We start from the raw sequence: 13,660 nt of genomic DNA, 5'->3' as shown, positions 1-13,660 counted from the left end.
TCTTGTGCATAGTAGGTTCTGCCATCGTGTGGGCTACATCGGAACAATAAACATCACATTTACGTCTCGCGCCAAAAATCTGACGGCTCCTGTGCTGCCTCCTACAGTTCATGCACGCTCCCTATAAGATGTGAAGTCTAAGGCAAATTGGAAAAATCCAATTTGACATCTGACATAGATAGCGCTGTACGGTTCTATACATTATGCTGAAACAGAATGTCAAAAGTTAGCATTTGACAATCCAGTGACCACAAAATCTGTCGCAGCGCCATTTATCCCGGTTGTCAATTTTTTTTCTTACTCATTGGTATAGTGTTGCTACATGATTGAAAAAAAAAAACATAAAAATACTAATAACTTCTAAAATCACAGCCAAGCGTGAATAGGTAATATGAAAAAATATGACAAATGTATTTTTAGGTTAAGTAACTATGCAATATATGTCAGAGTGAACCGATTAGTATATGAACCGAGACCCATACACACATTTTATTTAATATATAATGTTCTCGACTTATGACAAGAAAAAAAAGATAAAAAATTAGTCGTAGACAAGAAAAAAAGTACGCTATTATTAACCAGCTCAATATTATAACAACACTACTTTTAAAGTATAATTTGCGTATTGATTGTAAATAAAATGTGTGTATTCATAATATTATTTATAATTAACGATCTTTGCATCGAATTTCACAGCTTTGGTCAATAAAGAGCGCACAACGCCTGTAGTTTTAAGGCTAACCCATAAATTTATAGTACTTAATTATTAATAGTATGTCTAAGAGATAAAATTCAAAATAATATCCAAATCCATAATTTGCTAAAATTGTTTAGGGTCTTTTTCGATCCCCAATAGGACTTTGGGTGTCTTTTCAACTCCCAAAGATCTTAAAAAATAACAATTGTATTTTTTACAGTAATATACACTTATTCAACGGTTTAGTATTGTTATTAAAACATTTAATTTTGAATCCTAATCGTTTTAAATGTTTCTCTATTACATATTGAGGCAAACATGTCAAGTTTTCAGACAAAAGTCCAATAGGTTGTCAATAAGGGCCATTTTTGATTATATTTTTATGACAAAAGATCCTTATTGGCATGCGAAAGTTTCCATTTGATCTATAATCTCTATAGGGTAACCTTAAAAGATCCACTGGCATGTGCAAATTGTTTTCTCACGTTTTATTTACATTAACAATATTAAAGTATTCATAAACATTTCACTTTTTTATTGCGAAAATATATTTAGAATCAATGTTCGAAATAATTTTATTTATAAAGTACAGATTTTATTTAAAACACTAGGTTGCGAAAAAAAGCATACAGATCGCCCGATGGTCAATGCTAAGGGCGCTTCAAAAAGTGTCACATGCATTTTCATTTGTTTTTCTTTTGCAAACATAAGAAAACAAATTGCACGACACAAAAAATCCCGGTCCATCCCGCTTATATAAAATTCAAAATATATATTTCTCAATATAAATATCTTTTCGATTTATTTATAATAGATACAAGACTCCGGTCTTCAAATGCACGCTCTTGCATTATTCAAAAATATCTACCCACCTTCCTTAACCTACTAATAATATGGTAAATAAAATGGGGTAGCAAAAACCCCAAATTTCACCCAAAAATAGCAAAATTAGGTAAAATTGTTTAGGGTCCTTTTCGATACCTAAACTAAAAAAATAACAATTACAATTGGATAAAATTTGGGGAGCACTCCCCAGGGGTTAAATTCGAACCCGTGTCACTTTCGACCCCCAATATGTTATCTTAAACGTTGCTACATACTCTAGCGATCTTCCTACTGTGCGCGACAATATTCCAGAAACATTGTACTCCATCATTAACAACTATGAAAAATGCAGAAAATTCGGAAGGAAAACTAATATTACGAGCACCAAACAAAAATATATAAAGTCGAATGTCACACTAAGAAGATAGGTCTGAAATATAAACTTCATAATTTTCTATTTTTTGAAAGAAATTCGAACTTCGCGACTATGAGACACCACCCCACCGCTATAGCTACTCAGCTACCAAGGCCAATCGCACTTTGGCGAATATTTCTATAGTGTTATTCGTGTTTATGCCCTTTGGGGCCTCTACCTGTACGCCTAGCACGGAGTCGCGCGACAGCTACCTGGCTGGCTGGACAACTACACCTTCTCGTAACTCATATGAGGCCCTGGTACAGTCAGCGTCAAATACTTTGTAGCAACCAAAGTAGCCAAATAGTTCGGTACACCATATATTTAGTATGGTGTACCGAACTATTTGGCCATTTTGACTGCTACAAAGTATTTGACGCTGACTGTACTTGCTCCTTGGTAAATTAGATTTTTGGACAGTTTTTTTTTTCTCGATTTTGACCACAGTAGCCTACGAAGACTAGCAAGCAACGCTAAGCGGTCTTCATAGTCTATGAATGTTGCTATATTAAGGGTGTCACATGAGTGTTTCTACCCGTCTCTTTCTAACTGCGTTAATTAGAAAGGGACGGGCGATCAGTCCTGTGCTAGGCCTACTAAATTATATGATGTAAATATTCACTGTAGTAAACTTTAGTAGCTCTAATAATATAACGGTAGGCTAGTACAATCTTAATTTTTTTATTTTTATTTCAAACCTATTTAAGCTAGCGCGATTACGACAAACACGCTAAATTATGCGTGTATTTTTTTTTGACAAACTTTGGCAAGATTTTTTGAAATAAGGTATTATTCCCTTTCGACTATAGACCGCAAATTGTTAGTAAAGTAAATTTATACCCCCTTATTCATAAACGTCTACTAAAGTTGACAAGCCGCTAATTATCGTTTGTCCCTTTCCGATGTATTGGTATGATGGAAAGGGACAAACGATTTTTAGCGGCTTGTCAACTTTAGTAGACGTTTATGAATAAGAGGGTTATTCATTTAAGCGACGAAAATGGCAAACAAATCTACGAGTTTAATAGTAATCGGACACCGTAGCCTATAGATTACAGACGTATGTAGAAATTTTTACATAAAATTGTACACTACTTTTTTTTCAGATTTGGAAATCGTTATGCTATTTCTACTTAGAATCACGAACTCTTGCGATCCTAATAAAAAAAAAAGTGTTCCAAAATGTTCATACATATTTTATTCCATTTCGTTACCGCCATACAAAGTCAATGAAAAATGGTAACAGAATGGAAATTAAGATTCGAAAGAGCTCGTAAAAACATAATCATTTCCAAATTAAAAAGTGTGGTGTAATTTTTTTTAAAATAGATCGTGTCATTCACGACGCTTGCCTTGAGTCGTATTGTCATGATATTAAAGTTTAGATTTGACAAATCCGCGCGTCATCGTGGATGACACGAACCTTACGTATGTACGCGTGGTCACTTTGAACGGATGTTTCTTCGATTTGATTTAACGCATTCACTGCCACCGACGCATATATGCGTTCAACGTCATACAAGTTTGTTCCTAGGCCACGCCCCCTGACAGTGAATGCGTTATAACAACTTTTTGCTCCCAGCTATGCATTAATTTTGGTCTATAGTCGATTTACGGTATATTAATTACCAAAAAAGTGTTGTGACGTTATATAACCTTACATCTACGATACCGTTTCCGCGTGTAAATTCGATCAATATCACTCCATATTCCCTTTCTAAACGAGTCACTGAATATGATTGGCACTCCACAAATGTACAGTCAGCTATAGTAGCTAATACAACATGACAAAAATATCTTCCACCCTCTTATAGTCATTCAAATTATATGTACCTGTTTCCACGATACTAAATATATGGTGTATCGAACTATTTGGCTAATTTGGTTGCTACAAAGTATTTGACGCTGACTGTACAGTCGCCATCAGATATATCAGAGCGGCTTAAGTGCTCATAAATATCTGAACAGGCCTCTATTGTCACGGAGCAAGAGTGCGCGTTCAGATATTTTTGAGAGCCTCGGCCGCTCCGATATATCTGATAGCGACTGTATAATGTGTAAGGGTACTGTTATTAATTATTTTATTTATATTTAAAGTGCGTGTTCAAAAGTATATTTTATACTAAGGGTATTTTTTTTATTAATGTTATCAATCGATTAGGTTTATTTTGAGGATCAAATGTCTGTATGGGACCCATTAAATAAATAAATAAATAAATAAATATTATAGGACATTATTACACAAATTGACTAAGTCCCATAGTAAGCTCAATAAGGCTTGTGTTGAGGGTACTTAGACAACGATATATATAATATATAAATATTTATAAATACTTAAATACATAGAAAACACCCACGACTCAGGAACAAATATCCATGCTCATCACACGAATAAATGCCCTTACCAGGATTTGAACCCGGGACCATCAGTTTCGTAGGCAGGGTCACTACCCACTAGGCCAAACCGGTCGTCAAACCGGGCGTTAAAGCAATATAAAAGTCACAAATGATAGTCAGTCTGGCAATAAATAATAAAATGGCAATACATCATCACGCTAAGAAGAACAAGAAAGGCCGTTTCGATGAATGGTAATAAAGAAGGAAATTGCGATTTTGTCGGTGAAATATTGCGTTTATGTATATTATTGTAACAATATTGTTTTTTTTTTTATAAAATGTAAGGAATCGAATGATTATTTATTTTCCTTTTCGGACGTTTAAAAAAACTTAATTTAAACCTTTTTTTATTATTATTCCCATATATTTTTTATGTTTCCAATTTATTGTGATAAATTGTTCATTTTCTGTTTAACTAGATTTATTAAAAAAATTCAACATATGTTAACAACGCTAGTGTTATCCGTATAGTTATAGTCACATATGTCTTGTAACTGAGAGAATGGTAGATATTTTTGGTACGTAGTCTCATATCCTAATCTATGCTGACTGTATTACAAATACAACACAACTGACAATTCGCCAGTTGTCAACAGTCATTACAATTTGCAAAGATGACAATAACTTTTGCGAAAATGACAATTGCATAGTCAATCTCCGTGAATCATACCTGCGGAAGTATCCTAAAAAATTACATCACGATAGAGCGAACGTGATTTTTTAACATCTCACGACTGAGAGAGACGAACACTGTAATTATCACGTAGAGAAGTCAGTAAACTTGGACGAAAGCGTACGTCACTTATGCTTGTCACGTCGATAACCACATCTATCATGGTCCAGGGAGCCCACCCAAATTGACAATCGTATATCGATAAATGCCAAACGAAAAGTAAAAATGTACCACGAAGTCACATGATTATTTCCATAAGTTATTTAAGATTCGATTGGCGTGTTCTAGTAACGATTGTCATCTTGGCTAGGTCCCCATGGTGCCTAGCCAAGATGCCAATCGGAGCGGACGGTACGGTAGTCTCTCGCTATCACTCTTCCATATTAGTGCGACAGACAGTTGCGTTTCGTTCGCTACGCGCAATCGATTGGCATTTTGGCTACGCGCCCAGTTCAGTCAGTTATGTTGTCTTTGTATATCCAACATTGACATTTGTACAACATGGGCCCTTGTCAATGTCATTAGTTGGTAGCCGCAATTAAAATCGACATCTGTAAAAAAATCTATATTAAACTGTCGTGAGACATACTAACATTAAACTGATTTTACGGTTTACACTCGCGTGTTATTCGTCACTCGCGCGACATGTTTCGGAGAGCCTAGGTCTCCTTTCCCAAGTACTAACACTGCGAGCAGCGTTAACGACGGCCGCACTTCGCGTACTGCTGCGCACGCGCTGAGAGTTCCGGTTGAGGCTCTCCGAAACATGTCGCGCGAGTGACTAAAGACACGTGAGTTTAAACCATTAAATAAATTTAATGTTAGTATGTCTCACGACAGTTTTATTCGTAAAATTAGTTTAATCTGTAAAAAAAAAATTTGAGTTGCATGACTGGCGAACTAGTTTTTTTTTGCCATATTGACAAGAGACCATAGTTTTCTCAATCTATTCAATCATACCTACAAATGTATGACGGTATCTCAGTAAAGTATAAATGACTTTTACATAATGGCATATCCATCAACTTAATGGTAACTATTATATTATAACTAAACTATTATCGCGTTACATAAATATATTTTAATTTTTTAAAAATAAATCAAACATAATATAAAAAAATTACATAACAAACAAAATAATATACATGCATCTGAATAATTTGATTTCATGAAAAATATAATTTGATTAAATCAAATAGAAATTTATCACACAGAGATAATTGAGTCAATTTGGTAAAAAAATTGCTGCAGCTTTGCTAAGAGTTCAGAAAATACTAAATATTTCCAAGTAACACCAATTTTACAGAATAACAGGCCCTTATTTTGCCAACCTGACAATTGTCATCTGACACTTGAAACGCTACTTCTAGTGTCAGAAGTTACATTCGGGCCCGAATTTTCAGTGTCAAGTTGATAAAATGGGAGCCAGTTTTCTAACAAATCACAAAGTTTTTTTTTTTAATATAAGTTTTACAACCATGCCATGCATGCGGGGTGCCATGTGAACTCTTTTATCACCTGTAACAACCTGTATTATACCATGGTATGCAATAAATGATTACTTACTTACTTTACAATACGTTAATTTAAAAAAAAACTCTTTCCCTTTCATATAAAATTAGTTTTCCGATTTGTATCTTAACATAACTGCAGCGTTATGTCACAGTATGAAATATTTTAAAATGATAACATTTTCGACTTTTACAATATGATTTTTAACAATTATCAGGCCTTAGAGCCTTATATTTATATCGAGTACTTTATTTTAGATATCTTCATCAAAAACTAAACATAATTGTGTCGTTCTCAAGGAAAAGGTACATTGTCGTTTGCCATAAGGACTCTCTGACAGGTTATTCGTATAAATATACGAGAAAATTTCGTCCTTATGGTAAGCGACAAAGTGGCACCTTTTGCTTGAGAACGTCACATATAACTCATATAAGTGTGTTCATGATTAAAAATTATAAATTTAAAAATATTCGTAATCCGTAATTATTGTACGTAGTTTCATACTGATACATAAGCGAAAAATGCCATCATTTTTATTGTAGTTTGTACAATTTTCAACGTTTATTTTATATTAGATTGCTTAGAGTGACTTTTGGCTCTACAGTCCTTTATAGCAATAATTTTTGAAATAATATAAAACCGCACGTTCAGACTAATATGACAGAGTCTCAGCGGATAAGATTTATGATTGGTCAGTTATATATAGTATTTTTCACATACCTTATGTACGGTGATAGCTGTCATCTCAATACAATTTATATTTAAATTGTATGGAGATTACAGCTATCATCATACCCAAACTATGTGATAAATATAAGTGTTAACGATGTTACGTATTCAGTATTAGATTAGTGTAACACGAATTGTTGTTGACATTTGTCACATTTTACGCTTTGTCAATTTGCCAAAACGTTTAATGACAATGACACTTTGGCAAAACTATTCGGCAAATTATCATTATCAGATGACAATTGTCAAGTTTGTGAAATATATTTTGGAAAATAGGTAGTATTTGAGCATTCAACATATAAAATGGTGTTTTTTGTTGTAATTATTTCCCAAATAAAGGACTGTAGCCACAATATCTTCAACACGATAAAAAATATATTATTACAAAAGAAAACGTAGAGATTATCGTCTTTAAGAGAACAGTTTTACAATTATTATTAACTTTATATTATAATATATTTATTATTCACCGCCGCTTTGGAATGTTACTCACTGAAGGATTCTTGGTATGTCCTGGAAAGCAATTATAATATAAAAATATGATAATTAAAAAAGGAGTATTTATTTATGTGTGGTAGGAAGGGGTTACCCTCATCTGGCAGAAATACACTTCACATTACATGTATCGCAGAATAACTTTTAGTCGAATGATATTTTCGCATACTTACATATATACTAGCACTAGCCATAATAGTCATTTCGCATTATATTCATTTGGCAGAATTTTCTAAGTGGGTTAGGTTAGGGTTCTTTGGCAAATAATATTCTGCGAAGTAATATTATGCGAAAAGCAGTTTGCCAAAAGTATTTCTGCGAAACGATATTTCTACCAAGTAACATTATGCAATACAAAATTCTAATAAACAACTTTCTGAAACACATTTTAAACCCCGTCTATTAAATTTGCGACAGTTGATATTTATATATAAATAATAATATGTTACCTCGTATCTATGCAGTAAGGGCGGGCCGTTGTAGTGTGGGCTTTCGCTATAGAAGAATGGTCTCTTCATTGTGTTCTGCCCTGAAAATATATAAAGCGAAGTTTAAAAAATATAGTATAGACAACCTTGAGTAAAGCCTGACCAGTAATATATGATCATTGATAACGCGCCATATTGCACGGCAACTGGCGTTTACGCCCTTAAACAACTACGTACAATTATTTCACGTGAGTGTCTAATTCAATCATATTATGCTTATGTACACTCCATTTTGTCATATGGTATAATACTGTGGGGAAACTCATCAGACCATGAGAGAGTATTGAAAATGCAAAAGCAGGCTATAAGAGTGATCATGAATGCCGGATACAAAGACACATGCCGAGAATTTTTCAAAACCCTGAAAATCATGACGTCAGTGGCTCAATACATATTTGAAACTATTATGTTTGTTCGGAAGAATATACACATGTTTCGAAAGAAAGGAGCATCTGAGCGCCCGAATCGTTATCCAAACGACCTCTGTTTAAGCCCCCACAAGCTCGCTATGTCAAAAAAAATGCCAGGAGTTATTGGTCGTAAACTGTATAACAGATTACCCCAACATCTCAAAACAGAACCAAGACTGACAGTGTTTCGTGCTAAAGTGAAAGACCTATTATTAAACAAGACTTTGTATAACATTAATGAATTTAATGAAGTGTAAATGTTACAAATTATGACATGCATGCACTTTAGTTTAAAAATGCCTGACTAGTAGCACTTGTTAGTAGTATAGATATTATGTACATGATGTATATTTTAAATGTACCTATTACCATGTGTGATGAATAAACTATTATCTATCTATCTATCTATTGCGGAATTTAATTGGAACTTAATTTTTCATACTAAACTGAACTGTCACCATATACATGAGAATAACAGCGCCCTCTTGATAAAGGTTATTTATATTTCTGGTCTGGCTTTAATACAGTGATATTCAGAATTAAAAAGTTAAATTTACAGTAATTTGAAAATATATTATGCTATGAATATTTATGAAAAATACTAGAAGAAAGAAAAACGAAACTACGAAAAAAAAACTTAAAAAAGAAACGAAGTTTCATAAAAACACCGTGTTTATGAAAAAATCACGACAGATCACGTTGGAGGAGGGGGGGTATAAGGAGATCTCACGTGTATTTTTCTACAGTGAACGAAAACTAAATATAAATTTTCGTTAAGCATACATCTTCACTTCTAACTTCAAAATAACGAGTCTATTTTACGAAAATATCATCACATTTATAACGAACGTAGAAAAATAAACAAGATTTACTATATACAATACTATTTATCCTAAAATTAGGTCGAATGAAAGTTTAAAAAAATACACGTGAGGATATGTGGGGGAGGGAGGGGTAGCCAAGAACCTCACCAAATATCACCGAGGGGGAGGGAGGGGTCAAAAAGTAGCCGAAAAAAACCTCGCGTGATTTGTGCACAAGCCCCAATAAGTATGACCATTGGCCGAGGTTTTCGACAGAGGCGTAAGCTCTTAAAGGCGACTCCGGCTGTTAAATACTCCAAGTTATATGCGGATTCTACCAGGGATCGGAACCGGTTTTTTGCAAAAACATCGAAATAACGATATATTTCGGTTTATTTTATACTCAAAATGTAGGATTCAGTTGTGTTTTTAGATAACGACTTCGTATTATTAGATTGCCCGATTAGGAATGAAATAATTAACAAAGAACGAAAAAATACCGTTTTCGTTCCCATACAAAAAATACCGGTTTCCGATCCCTGGATTTTACCGTAGAAGTTATAAATCTGTCATAAGAATATTATGGAGTGTGGATTTAAAAGGAGTGAAATCTCTTATGGTAGAACTGTTGTAAGTGTCCAGCTGTCAGCTATAAATAATAGTTCCAAATCTCTCCAGAGTAGCGCTAGAGTAGGTAAGAACCTAGGCGTTATTGACGGAGTGAAGTGCGCTGTCGATGATTTGATCTATTTTCAAGTATTCTAGGTATTGCAGCGCCACCTATTTAAGGTTTTTTGATGACACTTTTTGGTATATGGAGATTTAATTCCATACCTCCACCTTCCATAATGTAATGATTCTGAACTGTATGTCAAATATAACTTACAGAGTTGCGTGTGCGCAGCCAACGCGTTCTGCTTGGCGATGAGCATCTCGGGCCCCGGCCGCGACAGCTGCTCGTAGTATCCTGCAACACAATACTATGTTATACAATCGTTGCATAATAATATACTTTTTGGATATTTTTAGTTGCCTATGAAGCTGTCCCTGGTTCGAATCTCGGTAAGGGCATTTATTTGTGTGATATTTGTTCCTGAGTCATGGGTGTTTTCTATGTATATAACTATGTATTTATGTCAGAGAATTTAAAATAGAGGTGAATTGTCAAAGAAAATTTTGAAGCCACAGTAAATTTACTGCCATCTTTCGACACATAATTAAAACTTAGAACGCCATTTGACTTTGATCCTTATACTTACACTGATATGTGTTAAATTTGGTTATTATAAAAAAGTGACGGACCGGAACTCTATTTTCAACTCCTACGTTTACTCTGGTTATAATATTAGCTGAAAATCGTTGAGCATTAGACATTTTGTTTGCCGCGACATCTATTGTCGAGTAGCAGTACTGAGAGTTTCGCTACTTGACGCTAGATGTAGACTACGAAAATAATAGTATTTTTGGGAACAAAACCGTTGTATGGAATGAGCACTCTTGGTCTTAATTCTCGCTTAACAGTCCAGTCCAGACGCGATTTATTTATTCAGTAATTTTATTTTGACACTTGGAGAGACTTTACACTTCCAAGTCTTATTAGAATTAGTACTCTGACATTGGGGACCTTTTACATCTCCAGATTTAATGTATTTTTAACCATAGAGATTATACATCTCTATTGTATTGTAGTAATAATTTATTTTAAGATTATTATAATGTAATGTATACCCAGCTGTTGTATTTATAAATGTTGTTATGTATTTTTCATGTCACTATATGATGTTACTATAAATGTTGTATTGACTTGTAAAAGAGCCCTTGAGGCCTACTTGCAGAATAAATTTTTGAATTTTGAATTTTTGATTTTGAATTTCTCTCTGACCATACACAAAAAGAAGTTATGGGGTTTCGAATATCAGATTTTGGGTAATTAGGAGAAACATTTAAGAAATCGTATCACCAGAACCGTGGCTCCTAGGACCAAGGTTCCAAGGACGGAAAGCAAGGAAATGATACCACCGACGCCCCAAATTTTGACGGGTCATGTGCCAAACATCCTGTATAGTCCAGTGTAATGAAAATGACTCACCCTGTACACCATTGAGTCCGTTGGAGTAGCCGTAGGGGCTCCCCTGTGGTTGCATCACATTTTCACAGCCTGCAACAAAACGTAACACATCATTCATTTATTAACGACCTATCTGGCCTAGTTGGTAGTGACCCTGCCTATGAAGCCGATGGTCCCGGGTTGAAATCCTGGTAAGGGCATTTATTCATGTGTTATTTATTCGGTAACATTAATATTTAAGCTTGTTACTAACACTTATATGGGTCATGCATGAATTAAATCATAATTTAATTTAATATTTATGTGTGTAGATAAAACAATGTGTATGTAATTAAATCCACACTCATTTTAATGCCTTTCATTATGTTGGAGTCACGTAACAGCATTTTATACAATTGTGATATAATAGAGAGCTTCTCAGTCGAGTTAGGCAACGAAGCTTGATGAGTTGCCTAAGTAAGGTACGAGATTGAAAAGCTTGATTATTTCACTATTGTATACAATACTTTTTCTATGAGTCATCTAAAATAATACTTTTTTACTATAAAACGTAAATAATTCACGAAAATTGGTAAGTATCTCAACTCCCGCAAACATATACTCAAACCAGCCATTAACTAGCATAGCAAGTTGCTTGAGCATCACTTTCTATAGGAGTTAGAAGATTTAGTAACTTTTTACTACTTTGGAGGACAATTTCTCCCAATAGGTTGAGTTTGGGCAGCTAAAAAAAAATACATGTCTATTATTTTAGACTACTCTATAACATAAATAAATATAAATCAAATCGGAACCGGACAGTTGGGTACCATTCTTTGTTAGCTTAAATTTCACATGATTGTAAAAATTGTTTGCATTTTTTTTTGTATTTAAAAAGTGCATTAGCATCGTATTTTGATATGTAATTTAAGGAAACTATATGTCTTACTTCTGCTTAATCTACTGATTAATGTTACTGAATAAATGTTTGCTTCTCAATAAAAATAAAAAAAACTAGTAGATTGTACATTAGGTTAGTGACCGGTGGAGTTACCTTCGGGCTCCTGCTTGACTTGCGGCGGCATCAGCTCCAAGGAACGTTGCTGCGCCAAGCGCCGCTGCGTCTCGTACATGCCCGCATCTACAATAATACGACGTTCAGTACAACATCACGCCATCATCAATGGACCCGGGTATGTCCTTAAACTTTGCCCAAAAGAGAGGTATGGGTGTCGCAGTCCGATGGTATAATCCGCCGTATTACATTATGGCTAGCCGTTATCAAAAACAGGGCCGTTTTGAAATGAGGCGGTTCAACGATTAGCCGGATTGAATGCGGCTGAATGAAAATCCGCCGGAATGTATCCGCCATAATGTAATACAGCGAGTCATTAGCCGCCTCTTTGACAGTTTTTAGTTCCCCTTTTTAAACACCAGTGGCGCTGCCTGACATAACAACAATTTTTATTTAGTATAAATAACTATGATAATTCTTGATTGGCAAGGAAAATCGTTAGCATTTTCTTATTAAATTTGATTTTCATTTCAACATTGTTTTATTTTGTAAGTATGGTCACCCTACAAACTAAATAGTAGTACGATGCGATGCGGCTAAACGTGAGCCGCCTTATTGACGAACGTATCACAATGACAATCTGGCTAATCGTTGAGCCGCCGCATTTCAAAACGGCCTTGTTTTTGATAACAGCTAGCCGTAATGTAATACGGCGGATTATACAATCCGACTGCGACATGGGTACTGTGAATGTCATCTCGCTTTGTATAGGGCACAGCACAGCGGATGTCATTCCAGATCTAGAGCAGAGCCCAACTGGGGAAGTACCTCCACCTTACAGAAAACCGCAGCCAAATAACACTAGACCCTACTCATAGTGTTGTGTTCCTGCCGGTGAGTAAAGTTGTCAGAGCTTAATGAAGGTGCGGAGTGTTAAGGTCGGCAAACATGTCATTTTTGGGGAACGGTGTGCGATTTTATAATAAGTTACCAACTAATGTTGAATTTGTGAATAAATAAATTCAAGACTATTGTGAAACAACAGCTTTTACAAAAAGCTTATTATACTGTTAGTGGATTCATAGAGGATAATAAGTTTTCGGCAAAAAATTCATTTTTGGTACAGTCAACGTATTAAATATCGACACGGACAA

The 13,660-nt window shown here is 34.7% G+C and overlaps 1 protein-coding gene across 1 annotated transcript in view; it reads right to left on the bottom strand.

Moving 5' to 3' along the window:
- Window positions 1-200: 200 nt before the first annotated feature.
- Window positions 201-13,660, bottom strand: part of LOC133533065 (uncharacterized) — a 43,829-nt gene continuing 30,369 nt past the window's right edge. The window contains exons 7-11 of the mRNA XM_061872003.1: window positions 12,546-12,632; window positions 11,534-11,602; window positions 10,331-10,411; window positions 8,193-8,272; window positions 201-7,761 (exon numbers count right to left, since the gene is read on the bottom strand). Of these exons, the coding sequence (XP_061727987.1) occupies window positions 7,738-7,761; window positions 8,193-8,272; window positions 10,331-10,411; window positions 11,534-11,602; window positions 12,546-12,632 (341 nt within the window). The 3' untranslated portion in view covers window positions 201-7,737. The remainder of the gene's footprint in view (window positions 7,762-8,192; window positions 8,273-10,330; window positions 10,412-11,533; window positions 11,603-12,545; window positions 12,633-13,660) is intronic.

The sequence above is a fragment of the Cydia pomonella genome, chromosome 28, assembly GCF_033807575.1.
Source record: "Cydia pomonella isolate Wapato2018A chromosome 28, ilCydPomo1, whole genome shotgun sequence".
NCBI classification, from domain to species: domain Eukaryota; kingdom Metazoa; phylum Arthropoda; class Insecta; order Lepidoptera; family Tortricidae; genus Cydia; species Cydia pomonella.
The sequence above is the reverse complement of the archived record's forward strand: the minus strand, read 5'-3'. Positions and strand labels throughout refer to the sequence as shown.